At 40.4% G+C, this 20,208-nt stretch overlaps 2 protein-coding genes across 3 annotated transcripts in view; one reads left to right on the forward strand and one right to left on the reverse strand.

The window, feature by feature from the left end:
• Positions 1-125: 125 nt before the first annotated feature.
• On the forward strand, positions 126-6,393 carry lsm11 (LSM11, U7 small nuclear RNA associated). Its single transcript, XM_028812675.2, has 4 exons — positions 126-582; positions 2,887-3,026; positions 4,503-4,586; positions 5,665-6,393. The coding sequence occupies exons 1-4, from the start codon at positions 177-179 to the stop codon at positions 5,962-5,964; spliced, it is 930 nt and encodes a 309-aa protein (XP_028668508.1). The 5' UTR covers positions 126-176; the 3' UTR covers positions 5,965-6,393.
• A 3,591-nt stretch (positions 6,394-9,984) lies between these two features.
• The window catches only part of clint1a (clathrin interactor 1a), a 112,780-nt gene continuing 102,556 nt past the window's right edge, over positions 9,985-20,208 (reverse strand). Inside the window, exons 9-12 of one of the 2 annotated variants that reach the window (XM_028812674.2) lie at positions 18,737-18,814; positions 14,009-14,259; positions 13,236-13,443; positions 9,985-11,439 (exon numbers count right to left, since the gene is read on the reverse strand). In XM_028812674.2, coding sequence (XP_028668507.1) covers positions 11,093-11,439; positions 13,236-13,443; positions 14,009-14,259; positions 18,737-18,814 — 884 coding nt within the window. In that variant the 3' untranslated portion in view covers positions 9,985-11,092. The remainder of the gene's footprint in view (positions 11,440-13,235; positions 13,444-14,008; positions 14,260-18,736; positions 18,815-20,208) is intronic. The other variant, XM_051933749.1, reaches the window with a different exon arrangement.

Consider the following 20,208-nt stretch of genomic DNA (forward strand, 5'->3'; position numbering starts at 1 on the left):
CTTGGTTATTGGGTAAAAGGGTGAAATACTGACCTCTAGTGGTGCTTAAAGGCATGGGGCTGGTCACAATGCGTGCACGCGCCCCCCAACTCCGCGCGCGCACCAGACGTACATTGGGACACGCAGGTAGTTAGTGCGCCCTCTATAGGTCGGGGGTACGCAATACACAGACTATCATGGAGGAAGCAGAGAGAACCGGCGGGAAAGAAGGCACGAGTGAGATAGCTAGTTGCAGCTCGGCGAATGTAGAGCCGAGTGCTCGGCTCGATGTTCTTTCTGAATTTTTCGATCCTCTTCTTGCTCTTTACGCCCCAGACATCCAGTTGCCGTACCCAAACGTGAAGTGCTTCAACAACTTGGCACAGTACGAGAGCTTCTTGAAGCGCTCCCGGGAGCCCCCACGGCCAGAGAATGTATCCAAACGAAAGGGCAAGGCGAGGAAAGGAGTCCCCGATCCGGAGCGCATCGAGAGGCTGAAAAAATTGATTGTTAAACCGGCGACGACGGGAGAGGATGATGAAGCCGCTAAGAGTGCGCCGAGAAAAAGCAAGGGGCCGCGTAATGTGCTGACAAGGATGGCAGGTAAGGAGCAAGTATGGGGGAGCCGTGTCCGAAAGTGCGCCGAAATCCTCCCTGGCTTAGGGATTGGCTTTGCCATGGCGAATGCAGTCTGATGTGCGTTAACTGTCAGCCAGGCAGTCAAAAAGTCTGAATTTAGACCTCTGCTTGCCTAGCGCGGTCCGTCCTCACATTCTACTGTGAGGCGTCAGAGTAATCGGATCGAGCGGTGAAGGACAACAACGGGACAGGAGCTTTGTAGAGGTCGGTGATTCACAGGGCTACTGCCTCAGTCACCAGCCCGATTCGCATTGCAGCCCTGTCAGGGTCACCTGAAAATAAAACAACAATGAAGAACACTGCAGTGCTGTTGTGTGTAAAGAGCCACGACCCGTCGTTTCTTGTGTCTTTTAAGCTAGAGGGCTTTTCTGGTTCGAAAAGTTGGGATTGTAATCTTGACAATCGGCCTTTTGGGTTTATGGTGTCTGCCTTGTCCTAAAGTCGAGGCGCTCTGGTGGGCTCCACAGTGCTTTATCACTCATATTTACATTCACTTGTTTGACTGATGGCTTTATCCTTACAATCCGTCCCATTTCTTTTCTTTTTCCAATTGGAGCACGGGAAGGTGAAGTGACTTGCTCGGGGTCCCACAGTGTCACTAGCAGGCTGTGACCCCCCCAAACTTCAGGATTTGAAGTCCAAAGCCTTCATCACTACACCACACTGTCTGCCGTACATGTGTTAGTAACTTGTGGCTTTTCCCTAAAAAGCTTCGAGTTAAAGCGATTGGTGTTGATGTGAGCCATGATGGCATCTTCCTGTAGTGAGCGGACACCCAAACATAACTTTCGTTTTACCAGGATTTGTACATTTGTTTACACTTTTGTATCACCCCCAACACCCAGCATGCTCTGGGATGTCCACACCAGCGAGGTTTGTTTCATGTCGTCACATGGAGTGGCTGGCCTTGAACCCTTTGCCTCCAACCTGCGATTCCCCTTCTATGTTTACAGATTGAGGGAAAATACATCTGTGTTTTGGCTTTGATATTCTATTGATACTCTGAGGAAAATTACTGTTTTTTGATTTTCTTTGCATATCAGTGTGGCAGACTTTTGAACTTGTACAATAGACCACAGCTGATTGTAGCATATTTATATAAAACTGTGTGTTTTATTGTGTTGTGAACCATAATTTTATTATGGACGCTTTTGACATAGCTGAATTCAGTTTCCATAATGTAAAAATAAAACTTAAATCATTGTGGTGAATTAGAACTAATTAATTATTAGGAACAATGAACGTACACAATTTTGCCCATAGAAATATAATTTCAGCTTTTATTCCAAAAAAGGATTATTATTGAATTAAATGGAAATGCAGTATCATCGAATTGTGACCCCCCACGTTTCAGTAATCTAGCCTAGCAGTTCCCACTCAGATGGAGTTTGCAGTTTGTTGCTTGCACTGTAAAGCTGAGGAGTTCCATTTGTAGTGAAGCGGTGCGTCATTTTAAAGAGCATTTCCTGTAGCGGTCAGGTCTAAAGTGCAGCAAAGACTTCATGTAAGTAACCAAATACCAGGGAGCTGAAGACCCACCGTATTCGTTCAAAAAAAAACTTCTTTGAAGTTGTAGTTTATGGTCTTGGCGCCCGTGCCAGCCCACCACGTTGAGTGGACTGTATACCTGGAAAGCACAACGTGTGGGTGAATCCTCTCTCCACTTCGATTTAGCCCAATGTTCCTTATAGATAGATAGATAGTATCTATCTATCTATCTATCTATCTATCTATCTATCTATCTATCTATCTATCTATCTATCTATAAGGAACATTGGGCTAAATCGAAGTGGAGAGAGGATTCACCCACACGTTGTGCTTTCCGGGTAGTTCCTCTGACTCTGGAAGCTCTTCTGGCATTTCTATACTGGCGCGTCCTAAAAGCAGATCTGCTGGGCGCAACACTTGGTGAAACCATTAAATGTCACCCTGATGCCATAATGACATGCAGTGTCGCTGTTAACCTTGTTATTGACGTGACTCTCTCTTTATTACAGCTTTTTCTTTTAGCTTTGGAATTGTTTCATGCAATTACTGGAAACGTTAAATTGTTTTAAGATGAGGTTGCACATATGCTCCATCTCCAGTCCTGACAATAATTGCCTGCACAAAACTCCTTGCTGGTGTGTGTTTTTCTTTTTTTCCAATGTGGTTCATTATTCAGAATAAGCAGTAAGGGAGTAATGTTACAAAAAGTTTTTTGTTTTGTTTTTGATAAACTGTGACTGGCACTTAATCTGATTGTTTCTTCCTATGCATCTTTTGCAGTTCATACTGGAAGCCCCCTTGGAGAGCTGTACCGCTGCGTTAAAGATCAGATCAGGATCAAAGTCCATATTCGCACATTCAAGGGCCTCCGTGGTGTCTGCTCAGGATTTTTGGTTGCGTTTGACAAGTTCTGGAACATGGTATTTGCTTTATAATACATAAGTACAACATTAAAGTGTTAATAACAGACGCACAAATTCAACGCTAAGAGGTCAGGTGTACAGATCCGATGAAGTGCAGAGCATAAGAAATGGGCAAGATGTTTTTTTTTCAGGTGTAGTAGGATCAGACTTTGAGGTGTAAAGATGTAGGAGATGTCAATGACGTGTGTGCCAGAGGGGTAGGCCACTCGGTGCTATAGCCACAAGCTGAGTGACACCGAGGTCTGGTCACGTATGTGACAGCTGTCAGGATCAGACTCGTGGAGAGTAAGTGTTCAGCACATTGCCAAAAATGTTGATCAATTTTAGGGAATTTAAGGTGTCGACTGCTTCCTCTCTCGAGTCTAAAGAGCGAGTCATGACCATGGATATTTAAACTGGGACTACATGGCAGAAGTTAGTAGTATTCTAGTGGGGAAAAGTGACCAGCTAATGAAATGGAGAAGTTGGTGAAGTGTGGGGACAAGAGACAAACTGTTCATGTCAATAGGCAGTGATGTTGGCAGCTGCTCTGAGGACATGTTGTTGTGCGCTTCCTTTTTATTTTTTTTCTACCGTGTGGGTCTTACAAGATGTCGTATGATTTTGAGAAGCAGCATCCATTTTCCAAAACCCGCTTGTGCTAATTTTACAGTGGAAACCAAGTCACGTATGCCGTAGGAACAACGGCCTCGACGCTGCAGCTTAATCTGTTTTTGAGTGGTGACTCGCGCTTGAGTGAACAAACAGTGGGGGGGAAAAACCGCTAGTCTTTGTCACAAGGCCTTTCTTACAGCAGCCTTGGCTCAAGCAACCAGTGGGACCAATGAATTGACTCACCTTCTTGAGTTATTTGATAATTCTTTGGTAACGTCGGTTCCTCAGCCACTTAGTTGAATTCATTGTTCTAAAGAACTGGCTGTCCTGGTTTCTACTTTGTAATTGCTGCATCTGAATGAAGTGCAATAGCAATGTAGAGAAACAGACTAAAGTACTTCTGTGATTTTACAGAGTGCTCTGTACATGTATATTTTTTGTTAAGTTATATAAAATGAATCAAAGAACTAAGGAAAAGTACAACTCCTGAACAGTCCATTTTGATTTTAATAACTGACTTGATAACTCCATCTGCGGTGAGCACTGCACTTTGCATCGAACGTCCATGTTTTGCTGTATGTGGAAAGTGCGTAGAGGCCCTGTATGGTTTAAAGACTGACTTTGGACGAGTGTGCACAATAACGTTTTATTTCATATGAGAATGCCTTTCTTCTTTTATCCGCAGGACTGATGAATGCAAAGCAGAGCCTTCTGTTTTTAAGTGAGATACAGATAACACTCTTCAACTGTGGAAAGTCATCTTGCACATTTTCATGAAAAGAGCAGAGTTTCCATCGCTCCATGGATAATCATAGTGGGGTTTCTCACCAGTGGCGGCTTTTTACTCTGCTCCTCCTTCATCTTTTCCTCTCTCCTCAGGCCCTTGTGGACGTGGATGAGACCTACAGAAAGCCAGTACTGGGTGAGGCTTTCTACCATGAGCCTGCTCTGACTGTCACAAGGGTGAGTAGTAGTTTAGCCAAGGGTGAATACGTTTGGAATTCTCAAAAGCTGAGACTAAGCTCCTTTGGTAATGCTCCATCTTCAGTAGAATGGAGTAATGCCTCATCAGTGAACTTGGAGGAATCTGCCACTTCTGGCTGTCACATTCGATGTGGAGACAAGAAATTGTTAAGCCATCTTGTCTGATTTGTAAAGCACCTCGTTTGTAGTGGCTTACATTGGAAATTGGCGAATAGGATAAAGATACTTCATGACCATTCCTCCCTGGTTCTTAAAGACAAGGACAAAAAAAAATAATAATGAGTCAATACAGGATGCAAAAGGATAGCATTTCATTCTGTGTGAAATTAAGGTGTGTACAAGTGGAGACGGCATTACAGTTAAGAGTTGCTTTCTAAATAAATGTTCATCTGGAGGCCGTTCTCTGGATTTTGAGGTCTGCATGTTTGACTGGCAGAAGGTAACTAGTAGGTTGACTCTTTAATTGCAAAATTGTGTCTCTTGTTAGCTCAAACAAGCAACCAAGAAATGACTGGTTATCTGGTGTGCTTCAGTGAAAATGGCATGGTGCAACCGTACAGATGGTGCACTACAGGTCTTTCTTTATTATGTTTAATCATCTCAATTTAATATCTGCAAGTCAAAATCCATGAACACTTTTCACTGCCTGGAAAACAGAAATCTTAGCAGTGACCACAAATTTTGCAGAAGAAAAATGAAATTAAGAAAAGGGTTTGAATGAAAACCTGCAGGCACTGCGGCCCTCCAGGACTGGACTTTGAGAACCCTGCCTTTAACAGTATGGCGTGTGGATTTTCTCTCCCTTGATAAACTGAGCTTTAGTCCACATTTCTGTCTCCCCATTCTATAAAATACATTTAACCACAAGGTTGTATCTGAAGAAATTGTATGGTGGTTATCTGCTTTGCGGTCACTTCTAAGTTTACTGTTTTTAAATAGCTACGATCACTGAATATACAACCTCTCCTAAGATTCAAGCGTAACTTGGGTTTTTAAAAAAAAAAAAAAAAAAAAAAAAAAAAAAAGGAAGGAAACCTAATGCCAACTTCCTCTTCAGCTTTTTGACAGACTAAAGCTGCAAGAAGATGAAGAAGCTCTAAAACTGAGAAGTGTCCCTGAGAAGACTACGGGCAAGGCAGAGAGTGGTGCACAGGATCTCGGAGAACAGCTGTCCTCTCCAGGACTACGTCGGTCTCCAAGGAAGAGCTGCGGCAGAAATCCATCTTCGGTCGTGCAAAGTAAAACCAAGCCTGCCGAAGCGCGAGAGAAGGTGGACTACCAAAGAGTACACTTGAGACATGTTAACCAGCTCTTCATTCGAGGGGAAAACGTCCTACTTGTTTGTTTGGCTGGATGAGAAGCATTTAGTCATAAAAACAGCAAGAGCCCCAGTGTCCATTGCAGAAATTATAACAGTGCAGGTTATGGTGGCGACACACACACAGCCAGTAGGGGTGGTGGGGCTCTCCAATCATGAGCCCACCTAAGAGAGATAGTGGAGATTCTTTTTTTATTCGCTTTGATCTAAAACAGAATATTTACGTGGAACAAATTGTTTTCTGGCATCTATGCGTAGGCCATGGTGCTCTGCTCATACTCTTGCGTGCATGCAGTTGTTCGGTGCAGATCTTTGATTTTTTTCTGTCATGATGGTTCTGAAAAAAGATAAAAATTCATAAGGATTCTGTTTCCTTGAATTCACTGCCATATGTAGCAGTTTAAATGTGGACAGGTGTGTATACATTTTTGGATGCAAGTTTAAATAAAATATAACTTTTATATAGAAGATGCATCATGGTTATTTAAATTGCCACTGGTCAGACAGGAACCTTTAATCTCATATTTCAGGTAAAAACGTTCCTCATACTATTCATGATGCCAGAGTGTTGCATGTTCATTACATATTTCAAGATGGAAATTCACAATACTCTATACATGTGACAGTAATGACCCTATAAACCCAATTCTTTCTTTGACCTGGATGTAGAGAAAAGCCAAGCAAAATGACACCTTTTATTGGCTAACTAGAAAGATTACAATATGCAAGCTTTCGAGGCAACTCAGGCCCCTTCTTCAGGCAAGATGTAATCAAATTTGACCTGGATGTTATTTTGCTCCTGCGTCCTTGCTCAGTAGTCTCTAGTGGTGCTGGCTTTGTTAGGAGGCTCTAGGGGGCACTGCAGCTGCACATTAAGTGGCATACCAAACGTATCAACGTGAGCAGTGACTTGAGGCAAATCATATAATCAGTGTTTTGTGTTAAACCCATTTTTAAAATGTGAGTTAATACACAATTATCAAATGTTCTAGAAAATCTGTTGAAATAAATGTTTCCATGAAGGTCCTATTTGCCCTAAAAAAAAAACTTGGAAACCTTTTCTCCAAGTACAAGGTGTGCAAGTATGGGTTATTTTAAACCCTTGAAAGTGTGTGTACTGGGAGTTTGCTTTTTTTTTATGTCCGCTGCCCGATGCCAGTTTACCTCATAGAGAATTTTAAGAGTAAAGTTAATTTAAAAACAATGTTTCAGTCAATGGAGCTGGCCAAAATAAGTCATCTTGAAACCTCCATAATTCCAAATTCATTATACAACGTTGTAATGGATGACACTTGTCAGCCCATCACTGGGCAGGTTTCTCTTTGTGTATCTGGCAGTCAGTGAATTTCAGGCTAAACCCCATACAGTTCTACAGTATGAAAATGGCTAGAGGATTTTAAAAGTTTTGCTTCATTTCACATGACATATTCGTGCTTCTCAGCAAACCTGCATCTTTGGTCCAGATATTTAAACCCAAGTAAAGCTGTAGAATGCACAGGACATTCCAAAGGAACATATTCAATACTCAGTCTCTGTGACAAGCTGTCCACGTGTTGATGTTCTCAACTGAATTCTCTAACTGCACCGATCACTAACCGAGTTGTTTAGCTGATAACCAAAGGACAATGTCACTCAAATGAACTGTTAGTAGGTGGTTAATTAAACACTGCTTGGACAGTAAGAGAGCACAGCAAAGGACTAAGTCCAAGGAAAAAAGCAAATCCAGTCCATCTATTGTCTAAACCATTTATTTATCTAGTTATAGTCGTAGGAGGCTGGTACTTAAGTATAATTTGCCACCTTACCCACCCAACTTCCTGCATTTAAATCCCATACCATGTTTTCATGAGCTGTGTGGGATTTTTAAAATGTATCCCTGCATCTGGTTGGAGTGTCAGGATCACGTGCGTTTCAATGTCTTGCACTTGTCAAGGTAGTTACAAAAAAAACTGCATCTTCCTCACCCTGAATTTGATTAAGCGGTTCTGGGCCTGTTATGTTGTTATTAGAAGTGGTTGATTCTCTAGTGTGAATGCTTTAGAAATCAGGTGGTTTCATTACCTGCTCTCAGTATCATTCATTTTAGCAACATTTTACAAACTTGTCCTGCTCCTTTTAACACCCAACACTTTACCCTATGCATTATGAATGACTTAACCCAGAATACAACAGGTTGAGTCCATCCAAATGGGCACTTGCTTTCATCAAAAGGTACCTTTAACTACAAATTTGGCTTAATTGAACATTTCAATACCATTTTTCAAAACACAGCACGTGTGGCAGAAAAGGCAAGCTGGCACAACAGAGATCTCTGTGCTCACTTGTAAGCAGTGCATTATCCTAATGCAAGTATCTCCTTTCACACAAGCCTGTCACATCCATTGAGCATTTTATGTCTGGCATGCTGAAAGAGATACCTCTCTCTAAAAGTTTACATTGCCAGTAAAAATGACAAGAAAAAAAGATAGTTAATATAAAGTAACTCATTTTTTGGGGTGTACTACAGTCATATTTATCATAGGCCTTTCTAATGGATTAGCTCCAAAGGTTTGAGCCTGAACTATTAAACACCAGTAGACAAACCCAGTTTTGATTTCCAATATGATCCCTGTAAACACCAGAGTCACCAGTTTACGATGTTCACAACAGCAGCAGGTCCTGTGATGGGTCAGCCCCCTCTCCAGGGTTGATTCTTTCTATAGCCAATTTGATGTCTTTTGTCATAGCACACCGTAATGGATGTTCAGAAGGAGGCACAGGTGGTAGTCACAAGGGCTCCTGCATGGAGAATAGGTCAGCGTGTTATTACTTCAAGTCCATAGTTTTGCAGAGTAGCCTTTGTAGCTTGTGTTGTGTGAGCAAGAGCAGCATTGATGCAAAGAAGCATGAGGGATGTCATTTTCTCCCCGCTATCTAAAAATAACTGACCAGTTATGTGGTCCTTTTGAGGCATGTAATCAATATGGAGCACACCCTAAACATGCTGAAAATGTCCACATAATTTCTCTGCATTGGCTGGGACTTTAGTATTTGGTGCTAGAGAATCCCTTTCCATCCATTACTGCAGTTGTTGCAAGGAGCGATTCATCTCCAGTTTATCAAAACATTGAATTTCTCCCAGTCTGAATTCATCAGCTTAGAATTCTCCCTGTAATACTGGATGTGGTGATACTTCATTTCAGTAGACAACATTCTGAGCAGATTAATACAGCGTACCAAAAATGGAGTCTCTCTTAGCGACAAAGAATGGATTGAAATGAGCCCCACCTAAACTAAATGGTGGAAATTTCTTCTGTCCTTGATTACAAGGGTGGCCAGTTCCTGGCTATTCTTTAGGAGACGTCTTGCCATGGCAGCACGGCACACCCATGTCTTGACTGTGTCAGATGAAGCAGACAGGTGCTAGAACACACAAACTTTTACAGTGGCAGAAAGCCACAGGAAGCATACACTATAAACCACAGATACTAATCTGTAGAGCCAGCATAGCAGAATATGCCTTTCAGGTTCAACTCCAAAATCTTCCAATGACCCCTTAAGCATATCACTGCATGAGTGTTCTGTCTGCACATAACCAGATCTCACTTAAACTGTTTGTGTTACTCACTTACTGATCCATTATATTTCAATTCAGGGTCACGGAAAGCTGGAAATTATCCTATTATCAGATGCTTTGAACAAACCTTGGATGAAACAAGAGTGCAACATGGGATAAATTATGGTGTATGCTGTTAAACCCTGGTGATTTATGTTAGTTCCATAAGAGAAACTCTGGGCAGGCAGAGGAAAAAGGACTGACTTCCACACAGACAGGATTAATAACCCAAAACTGTGACTCTAACCATCAAGCCTCTCTGCTCTCCTAAATAATTCCTTCAGAGGTGTTTGCTACTGGTAAGGGATAATCTCTTTTGGAATTTTTTACAGCAACAGTCATTATTAACAAACACCATAAGATTCAGAACTATGTCAGAAATCAGGGCCACTTTAAATGCTGGTGCACTATGATTGAGTATTTGACAATTTCTCTCAAAATTCTGAGCTGCAAAGGTATAAAAATGAGATTAAAACATTTTAATGGACTGTTTAATGTTATACATAAAATATTGTATGGAATACAATCAACAGATTTTATGGATTGTTTAAAAAAACAAAAAATCAGAAAGCAGATATTTGCATAACTAATAGTGTTTTAGTAATGATCCCACCTCAAGCATACGCCATGGCTTTAATTTTACAGGATCTCCACAATCGAGTGACAAAAAAAAATACCCAAGCACAACTGAAAAAGGCTCCCATCAATTAGTCCCTCTGGAATAGTAATTACCATATATTTATATATAAATATATATATATATATTAAAAAGAAAAAAAAATCTTGGTCAAATACATATGATATTGTAACTTCTTCAAAACAGGAAGTTCTCCACCCCTTCATTCCTGTAAAGAATGGTGCACTGATTTGAGGGCATCGAAAATAGAAAAGCATACAAGTGAGTCGAGCAAACTCCTGCTTTAGATGAGCACACAGACATTCTCCATCCCCAGGCTGTAATACACATTGGTTTAAAAATGTCAGACTTGCACACTGGGTGAAGTGCAGTAGGCACATAAACTATTCATTTTGGTTCAGAACTTACTTTGTTCAGTCCACAGAGAAAGACAAGCATAGGTTGCTCTTGCTGCCCTATTTGGACCACACTGGTGACTTCCGCTGTGAAGAAGGTGGTGCTGTCCTGCATCGTAGCGTACCGTACAAAACACTCCCAACTAAGAGCAGAGGAGTTCAGTCTGCTTTTTAAAATCTATAGATGATGTGAGATAACATGAACTAAAAGGGAAAATAAATGCTTTGAAAAAGTACAAAACATAATTATATGATTTCTAACTTTGAATCAGTGTTGCTCTCTTCAGGGTACCGACCCAGGCAGAGGCAGAGTTATGTTAAAATCCCAGTGATGTTTTAAAACTCTCTTTAGGATGTGAATGCAGGTCTTCCAGTAAGAAATAACACACTCTCGCACCAGATATTTTGCCCCATACAAAAATTACTCATACATTTCTCAATCTATAAAAAGTGGAGACGGCAGCAAATGTTTTCAAGTACTCTGTGTATGTGCAGCTCTTGATTCCTTCATGAACTATTTCAACATGATCTTCATAGTTTTCATTTGCCAAAGTTGGCAAAGTTTGCAAAGGCATCTTGTTTGGGTTGGAACATGGCTGGGTTCATTCCTATATTTTGCATGCCCATTCCAACTGGCCCTGTTGTTGGCATTCCCATACTCATGTTCATTCCCATCATTCCTGTGTTCATCATGCCTGTAGACCCTTGAGGCAGACACATTGGGTTCATGCCAAGAGTTCCACTTGCCATTACACTGGGCATTCCAAGATTCACGTTGCCTCCAACCATCTGGTTTGATGGCTGTCTTGGTGGCATTGAATTTGGCTGCATACTAAGGTTCATTCCTGCAAAGCTTTGGGCCATCATATTGACAGAAGGCTGGACACCTGTAATAAAGCACAAAAAAGGAGAGTGGAATACACAGTTACAGGCAGGCAGCTCCCAGTGGTTTGGTTTCATTTCACAGCCAACAGTTCACTTACACAAATGTTCCTATCACAAGGAGTTAGACCGTACCTCCTCAAGAACATCTGTCATTCAGCTAGAAATTGATTAAAGAAGGATATGATTGAAAGCAACAAAAAAGTGCAGCACAATGCCACAATAATAATGAACGCAGTGACCGTAAAGAGATCATAGATGGCAGTATAGAGCTATCAACTGTATTACAGGTAGACAGTAGAAGCAGGCATAGGCCGCCAAGATAAAAGAAGAAAGTTGTGAATGATAATGCACCTCACAGACAGATTTAGTAAGGAAGGTGCAGAGAACTGAAATTTTGGTGAGGATGGTTTCAGAGGATCACAAGTACAAGTGACAGAAATTAGGCTTTTTAATAGGGTGGCTGGGCTGACACTCTGTGATAGGGCAGCCCCTATCCCCACCCAGAGCAGCCTCAGACTTGTCTAATTTGGTGGAGACACCGAGAGTCAAACTGAGGACACACTGGAGAGAATATGCCTGGGAATTCCCCAAGGAAGAGCTGCATCCTGTAGCTGGGGATAGGTAAACCTGGGCTGATGTACTTGGCCTGCTGCCGGCACAAACCTCACAATAATAAGCTGTTGAGAAGATGAAATTGTTTCAGGTGATTAAGATCCAGATTGATTGACTAATGGAAGTCCAGAAAATTAGAATATGTAGTTGTCTCATTAAATAAAAATAATTCGTAAGCAGTAGTAGAATGTAGTAAAATGAATGCCATATTTTCTCCATAAATCACTCAATGCCTACACTTCTGATTTATGACAAAGCTTTCTTGAGAGAGAGATATGTTGCTTTGCACTGCTGCTTTACAGTTCCAGATCTCCAGGTTAACAGTTTTTAATCTGCACATCCTCACTGTGTCCATATTATTTTATTTTTTTATCTGGGTACTTTAGTTTCCTCCTACATCCCACAATAGCACAGGTTAGGTTAAATGGCAACACCACAGGAAAAAAACTGCTGTATGATGGACTAGCACCCTAACAAGTTTTTAGTCACTCATTTGAGTCTTTTGGTGCCAGGACAGACTACTGCCACTTCCACCCCAAAACTATACTGGAAAAAAAGGTTTACAAAGTAAATCAACTGGCTTTAAAATAACTGGATGTATGATTATGGAAATCTGTATCTATAGACACGTTTGGAATGGGAGCTTTTTTTTTTTTTTAAAATAAAAGAGTATGAATGCAAACTGATTTAATGTTTGGAGGAGAGAAAAAAAAGCAAAAAATGTAAACCACAAAATGCCAAGTATTTTAAAAAAAGTTTAGCCTCTCCCTCTTGTAAGTAGCTTTCTGCATTTTCTCTTTTATATCGAAAAGAGAGCAGCTTGACACCCATAAAGGCTTATGGACTAAGCAGAATAAAAAATTCTTTCAAAGCCTCAAGTCGCTCTGGAATTTAAAGAATAAATCTAAATTCCACATGGTGAGACCCTCCCCCCAGTTTAAAAGGGTACCCAGGAGAGGTTTACTGCCAATGCTACAATTCCCTCATGTGAAAAGCACAAAATCATCAAGGGAACTGCAAATGAAAAAGTGACATTCTCTATTAAGGGAGATAGCAAGAGCAGCAGCAACTGGATTGAGTCCAGAATGCTGATGTGAACATTTGAGGTCTCTGGAGATTATAGACCTCACTTCTAGCTCTCATGGCCTCTAGCAGTCCAAAGAGAAGCTTTCATGAAAGTACTTACCTTGTTGTTGCATCATCGTGTTCAGAGATGGCTGTGTGGGCTTGGGAGGCTGCATTCCAGGGGCTAGAAAATCCAAACTAATATTTACACTGGGATCTGACCAGGTGGAGGGAAGAGGAGACTTGATGCCACCCTTTGGGGCAACCTGCATGTGCTGAGATGGTATGTGGCTAGGCTTTTGCATGGATCCAGTTAAATTCTGCAGCGGCTGTCAGAATAAGTAAAAAGAAGACAAGGCAAAAATCAGCACTGCAAAGAGAAATGTTGTATTTTGTCTGACTGTCTGTCTACCACAAACTTATTTTTTTTAAATTTCCAAAACAGGTTTCTAGATTGCCTAATCAAAAGATTTGTCTAGTTACTGATGCCATTTTTAAAACTATAAAACTTTGAAAGCATCTAAGCATGCTTCAGATATGCACACTGTGATCCTGGTCAATTCTAATCACATTTAGAAAAAAAAACTGCTATATAAATTTGCAATTTAAAACTAGGTCACAGTTGTTCCATGCAAATAACATCTCTGCAGTAGGCTTTTGTCTTTTTTGTAACGCTTTCTAAATCAAAGTCGTTGCATCTCATTCAGCCCAGCCCCCTGACAAGCCTCCCTAAGGACCAACGCCGTTTCAAGTTGGCATCATTGGGAAAAGAGCGAGAGATAATCAGTGTGCACGTTTAACCCTATGTGGCTACGTTATTTTATATGTACTGGAAATACTACCTAGGTATATATTAAGAAGCAGACTTTTTAAAAAGCAATATTGTCACAATACCTGAGACCTGGACATAGGCAGGCCAGCACCAGTGCCCATTGCATTTCCACTTGATAGTGCAAAATTCATGCTTTGAGAGGTTGTCATGGCTGTGTGGCTTGAGCCCATCAAATCAAAAAATTCAGCAGATGGAGAGGAAGGCATTTGTGCCACAGCCTGTGTGTTTGGAAATGGGTCTCCGCCTGAAGTTGTCTGGGGTGAGCTAAAGGCATTCCAGTCTCCAAAATCTGCAGCACCACTTGTTGCAGGACCTGCAAGCACAAATGTGAAGGATTTTTCAATGTGTATCCAAACAGACATAAGGAGACGAACCATCTCTAAAAGCAGATGACTTGTGTCCATCCAGATTATCATCTTCAGGTACCGAGACTCCATCTGGACAGCCTTCTATTGCAAATTAATATTTCAGTACTTCTTACTTGGCAGCAATAAAAAGTACATGAGGAAAAAAATATACATATACACACACAGTATCTCACAAAAGTGAGTACACCCCTCACATTTTTGTAAGTGTTTTATTATATCTTTTCACGGGACAACACTGAACATATGACACTTTGATACAATGTAAAGTAGTTGGTGTACAGCTTGTATAACAGTGCAAATTTGCTGTCCCTTCAAATTAACTAAACATACAGCCATAATGTCTAAACCGCTGGCAACAAAAGTGAGTACACCCCTAAATTGAAAAATATCCAAATTGTGCCCAATTAGCCCAATATATATATATACATACACACACACACACACACACACACACACACACAGTGCATCCGGAAAGTATTCACAGCGCATCACTTTTTCCACATTTTGTTATGTTACAGCCTTATTCCAAAATGGATTAAATTCATTTTTTTCCTCAGAATTCTACACACAACACCCCATAATGACAACGTGAAAAAAGTTTACTTGAGGTTTTTGCAAATTTATTAAAAATAAAAAAAACTGAGAAATCACATGTACATAAGTATTCACAGCCTTTGCTCAATACTTTGTCGATGCACCTTTGGCAGCAATTACAGCCTCAAGTCTTTTTGAATATGATGCCACAAGCTTGGCACACCTATCCTTGGCCAGTTTCGCCCATTCCTCTTTGCAACACCTCTTAAGCTCCATCAGGTTGGATGGGAAGCGTCGGTGCACAGCCATTTTAAGATCTCTCCAGAGATGTTCAATCGGATTCAAGTCTGGGCTCTGACTGGGCCACTCAAGGACATGCACAGAGTTGTCCTGAAGCCACTCCTTTGATATCTTGGCTGTGTGCTTAGGGTCGTTGTCCTGAAGAATGATGAACCGTCGCCCCAGTCTGAGGTCAAGAGCGCTCTGGAGCAGGTTTTCATCCAGGATGTCTCTGTACATTGCTGCAGTCATCTTTCCCTTTATCCCGACTATTCTCCCAGTTCCTGCCGCTGAAAAACATCCCCACAGCATGATGCTGCCACCACCATGCTTCACTGTAGGGATGGTATTGGCCTGGTGATGAGCGGTGCCTGGTTTCCTCCAAACGTGACGCCTGGCATTCACACCAAAGAGTTCAATCTTTGTCTCATCAGACCAGAGAATTTTCTTTCTCATGGTCTGAGAGTCCTTCAGGTGCCTTTTGGCAAACTCCAGGCAGGCTCTGACAGAGTGACCATCGGGTTCTTGGTCACCTCTCTGACTAAGGCCCTTCTCCCCCGATCGCTCAGTTTAGATGGCCAGCCAGCTCTAGGAAGAGTCCTGGTGGTTTCGAACTTCTTCCACTTACGGATGATGGAGGCCACTGTGCTCATTGGGACCTTCAAAGCAGCAGAAATTTTTCTGTAACCTTCCCCAGACTTGTGCCTCGAGACAATCCTGTCTCGGAGGTCTACAGACAATTCCTTTGACTTCATGCTTGGTTTGTGCTCTGACATGAACTGTCAACTGTGGGATCTTATATAGACAGGTGTGTGCCTTTCCAAATCATGTCCAATCAACTGAATTTATCACAAGTGGACTCCAATTAAGCAACAGAAACATCTCAAGGATGATCAGGGGAAACAGGATGCACCTGAGCTCAATTTTGAGCTTCATGGTAAAGGCTCTGAATACTTATGTACATGTGCTTTCTCAATTTTTTTATTTTTAATAAATTTGCAAAAATCTCAAGTAAACTTTTTTCACGTTGTCATTATGGGGTGTTGTGTGTAGAATTGTGAAGAAAAAAATGAATTTAATCCATTTTGGAATAAGGCTGTAACATAACAAAATGTGGAAAAAGTGATGCGCTGTGAATACTTTCCGGATGCACTGTATACATACATACATACATATATATTGTGACAGACCTTGCCCCACCGGGATGCCGTTACTCCCGTTACCGGAAGAAGGGCAGTATTTTCCCTGGGCCACAAGGGGGCAACGCCCCTGGGTTGTACGGGGGCTACTGAGATGGGAGATCCAACCCTATGCTCCACCGTGGCCACTGCCGGGGGGCGCCTGGATAGCCCCTGGACTTGAATATGCAGCATTTCTGCCACACTTGGGAGTGCTGCCGGAAGGAGGACTGAATTCCCTTGCAGCACTTCTGACACACCTGGAAGTGCTGCCGAATGTTAATCAGAGGCCACCTGCGACACATCCGGGGACTGAATAAAAGGAGCTGCCTCACTCCAATCAGGGAGCCGGAGTCGGGTGGGAGAAGGACGGAGCTTACCAGTGAGGAGTTGGAGGCGGCCAAAGAAGCAGAGAGGAGTCCTAAGAGACTGTGTTTAGGTGATTGTGCACTGTATGTTGTCTTGAGGGGTGCAGGTTGTAATAAATGTGTGTTATTGAAAACTTTCTGTGTCAGCCTGTCGGTGTCTGGGTCCAACGTCCACAATATGTTATATAAAAAAAAAATATATAGGGAAGGGAAGAGCTAATGTATTTAGTCTGACGCTACAATATACTGTCATGTTTTCATGAATTTGAAAACTAATGCATAAACATTTTTAAACCTAACATTTTATTCGCAATGTGAATGCTCAAATTTTACATCTCTAAGCTACAGTAAATAAGAATATTTTGAATAGCATTAAGTGTTCAGACCAACAAGCTCAATTAAGTCTGGTGACAAATGCAGGAGTAGGGCTTAATCCCTACCAACTTTGACCTTTTTGGTCATTCTACTTTTACATAAAATTTCTCTGTCCTCTTGTATGCTACCCAAAGATCACCTGTGGACAATAGTTTCCCAGTCTTTCCCAGATATTCAGTAGGGTTTATGTCAAGTGTTTGGCTAACTCTTCAAGGTCACGCTAATTTGACAATTTTTCATCTCCCTCATGCACATTTCTCTGGTTTTTACCAAAGTCCTGAAAGCTTTCTATCTCCCTTTGAAGTGATGCATAACCTTGATAAAGGTTTGTAGTATTCAGTCAGTAAGAATAATGCAGAATGTTTGAGTACTTAATATTGAGCATTTAGCCATAATGATCTCAGTGTTGTTGGTGGATTTAGCAACAATCCTCACAGGTCTCATCTTTGTCTATTGAGGAAACAATGCACAGGACTGCACTCACCAGAATCCAAAGAGACTTTAATAATTTTATACACTGTTTTACAGATGCTTTTTAGTTACTGTTTGCCTTAACTGCTTTCAGAAGTCTTATGTCTTTATGATTGACTTTTTATATTAAAAGGCACACAATTTATTCTGAAATAGGAATCGGTACCAGTGATCAAAAAGAGAATAAAATGTGTAGTTTGTAAAGGTGAACTTGTAGATCAATCACGGACAAGAAATTGCTCAGGGTTTACACTTCCACTTTCTCTCTCTCTCTAAAGTAACCCACTCCCGAGATGGCTGAGGTTGGATGCTACTCAACATTGTAATTACAAGATGCCAGCTCCAACTCTTCATTAAAGAGAAATCTCCCCTATGCAGTGGTAAATAAGTTTGCTTAGCCAGTGACACGGCTTTGTCTTGTGCAGCGGTTCCATCAGCCACATCACAACAAAGATCGAAATTATTCCACTATTACTTTCAATTTATCTCATTATAAGGAGGGAGGCCAAGGCTAAGGACCATGCTGGTATCTGGAAGGTTGCTGGTTCAAATCCCATTACTGCCAGAATGGATCCTACTCTATTAGGCCCTTGAGCAAGGCTCCTAAACTTAAAATTGAACCGGGGGCACTGCACAATGGCTGACCCTGCGCTCTGACTTCCCAAAGGTCACACGAAAAGACAATTTCTCCTTGGGGATTAATACTTCGGTACATTTTCTATTTCATTTCAACCAACTCGTTGGAATAGGCCAGAACAACAAAATGGATAGAAACTCAGTTTATTGCTAGGCAAATACTCATTCTCTAATGTTAAGCCAAATTAAACTCATTAATTATCCTACTGCAGTTTACGCACTCATTATGTTTTCCACTTTATTTTATTTGGTAGGTTTATGAGTATCAGATTAGTTCTGCAAGACACTGCAGAGAGTCAATTTTATTTAAGCAAAATAATGTTTGCATAACTTGGATTGAGTCTCCTTAATCTCATCATGGGAAGGCAACACGTAAAGAATGAATGCACACATAAGTTTCTACACTGCCTTGGAATATACAGAACATTAGGATATGAGAAGAACAAATAATTCAAATTGCGCTTTATGAACGTAGATCAGTAAAATACAAACTGCTCGAGTTGTACTACTGTTTTCTTCTCAGATTAATAAAAATGGTTTTTTGGTTAATGAAATGTTTATCTGAATATAATCACACATACCAAGGTTGGAAGGAAAGCTAGCCGAAGCAGCTACTGAAGAAAAGTCTGCAAATCCCCCACACATATCATTGGATGCACCTACAAGTAATACAAAACACAACTGATGAGTATGTCAAACAACAAAATTCACTTTTAGAAAATATTCAGAATGTCTGCAAACACAGTAAAATCACGTAACTACAATACTGCCAATGTGAAAACTGCAACCTGAATATTTGTACAGCTGAAATACTATTTTCAATTACAACAAAAAATTCAGAGTGAACAAAAATCTTCCTCAATCACCTTTACCATTCATTTTCAATGTATAACATCATTGAAATGTGAACAGTCAAAACAGGAAATGATGCAGCATTAATTGTTCTCTTCATAAATCATGAATGGAATGAGAAGTGACAGTATAACACATCCAGTGAGCAATCAAAAATGAGAATGGTGAAAGGTAAAGCTCTCACTTTATTTTAAGCCATATCAAAACTGATAAAACAAGCAAAATGCATTAATACAAATGACAGAAGGTCAAAGACAATTATACGTCAAGATTCATCAGAAGACTTCTCAAATTACCACTTAAGTTACTTGTCTAAGATGAATGAAACTGCCCTGTTGCAGCTTCTTACTGTTTTAATATTAACAACCATGTAAACAGAACCTGGGAATCAAAAATGTTACAAATTATTCTTCTTACGAACTGACCCTTTGCATTTTTCTACAAGCCAGGTCTGCTATGGGACTCAATAAGTTTCTAAGAAAAGTTAACAGGTGAATAATTACAAAGTACAGCAAAATTGACTTTACTAATTTAAAACAATAACCCTATAAACAAATATGGAAAGCCTGGAATGAGGAATACAATATATACTGTATAACCTGCAGCTTGAGTCATACTCCTTCAAACAATATAAATATTGAAAACAAGTGAAATGTCCCAACTTTGACAGTCCTTGATCCTACCAATTATATCTATTCATCTCAGACATGCTTTAAGAAATATGACACTATTCTCTTCACCTTAGTCGATTTATTTACTGTTAGCTCATTTTCATTCGTAAGACATGAAAATTAATCCACTGTCATCTTGTTTTTTTTTTTTTTTTTTTCATCTTTGCAATATAAAAGTCCTTCATTTTTTTCTGCTTTGCTTTTCCTTAGGCTAGGCATTTTTTGAAAACCAGAGAAAAGACCACCACCTCTACACCCAAGGTTATATTTATATATGTAATATGTGACATATATATATATATATATATATATATATATATATATATATATATATATATACATATACATACAATTCTGGTTTGGAACGAATTACGGTCATGACCCGAGGTTCCACTGTGTATATATATATATATATATATATATATATATATATATATATATATATATATATCTTTATCTATATCTATATATCTGTATCTCTAAATATATATATATATATATATATATATATATATTATATACACACAGTG

The sequence above is a fragment of the Erpetoichthys calabaricus genome, chromosome 11 (assembly GCF_900747795.2).
Source record: "Erpetoichthys calabaricus chromosome 11, fErpCal1.3, whole genome shotgun sequence".
Lineage (NCBI taxonomy): Eukaryota > Metazoa > Chordata > Cladistia > Polypteriformes > Polypteridae > Erpetoichthys > Erpetoichthys calabaricus.

What these genes read in the sequence shown, in the direction of transcription:
- lsm11 (XM_028812675.2), top strand. Translation starts at nt 177, where the DNA reads ATGGAGGAAGCAGAGAGAACCGGCGGGAAAGAAGGCACGAGTGAGATA. An exon ending in TTGACAAGTTCTGGAACATG is followed by an intron (nt 3,027 to 4,502) that starts GTATTTGCTTTA and finishes CTCTCTCCTCAG; the next exon opens with GCCCTTGTGGACGTGGATGA. An exon ending in CTGCTCTGACTGTCACAAGG is followed by an intron (nt 4,587 to 5,664) that starts GTGAGTAGTAGT and finishes CTTCCTCTTCAG; the next exon opens with CTTTTTGACAGACTAAAGCT.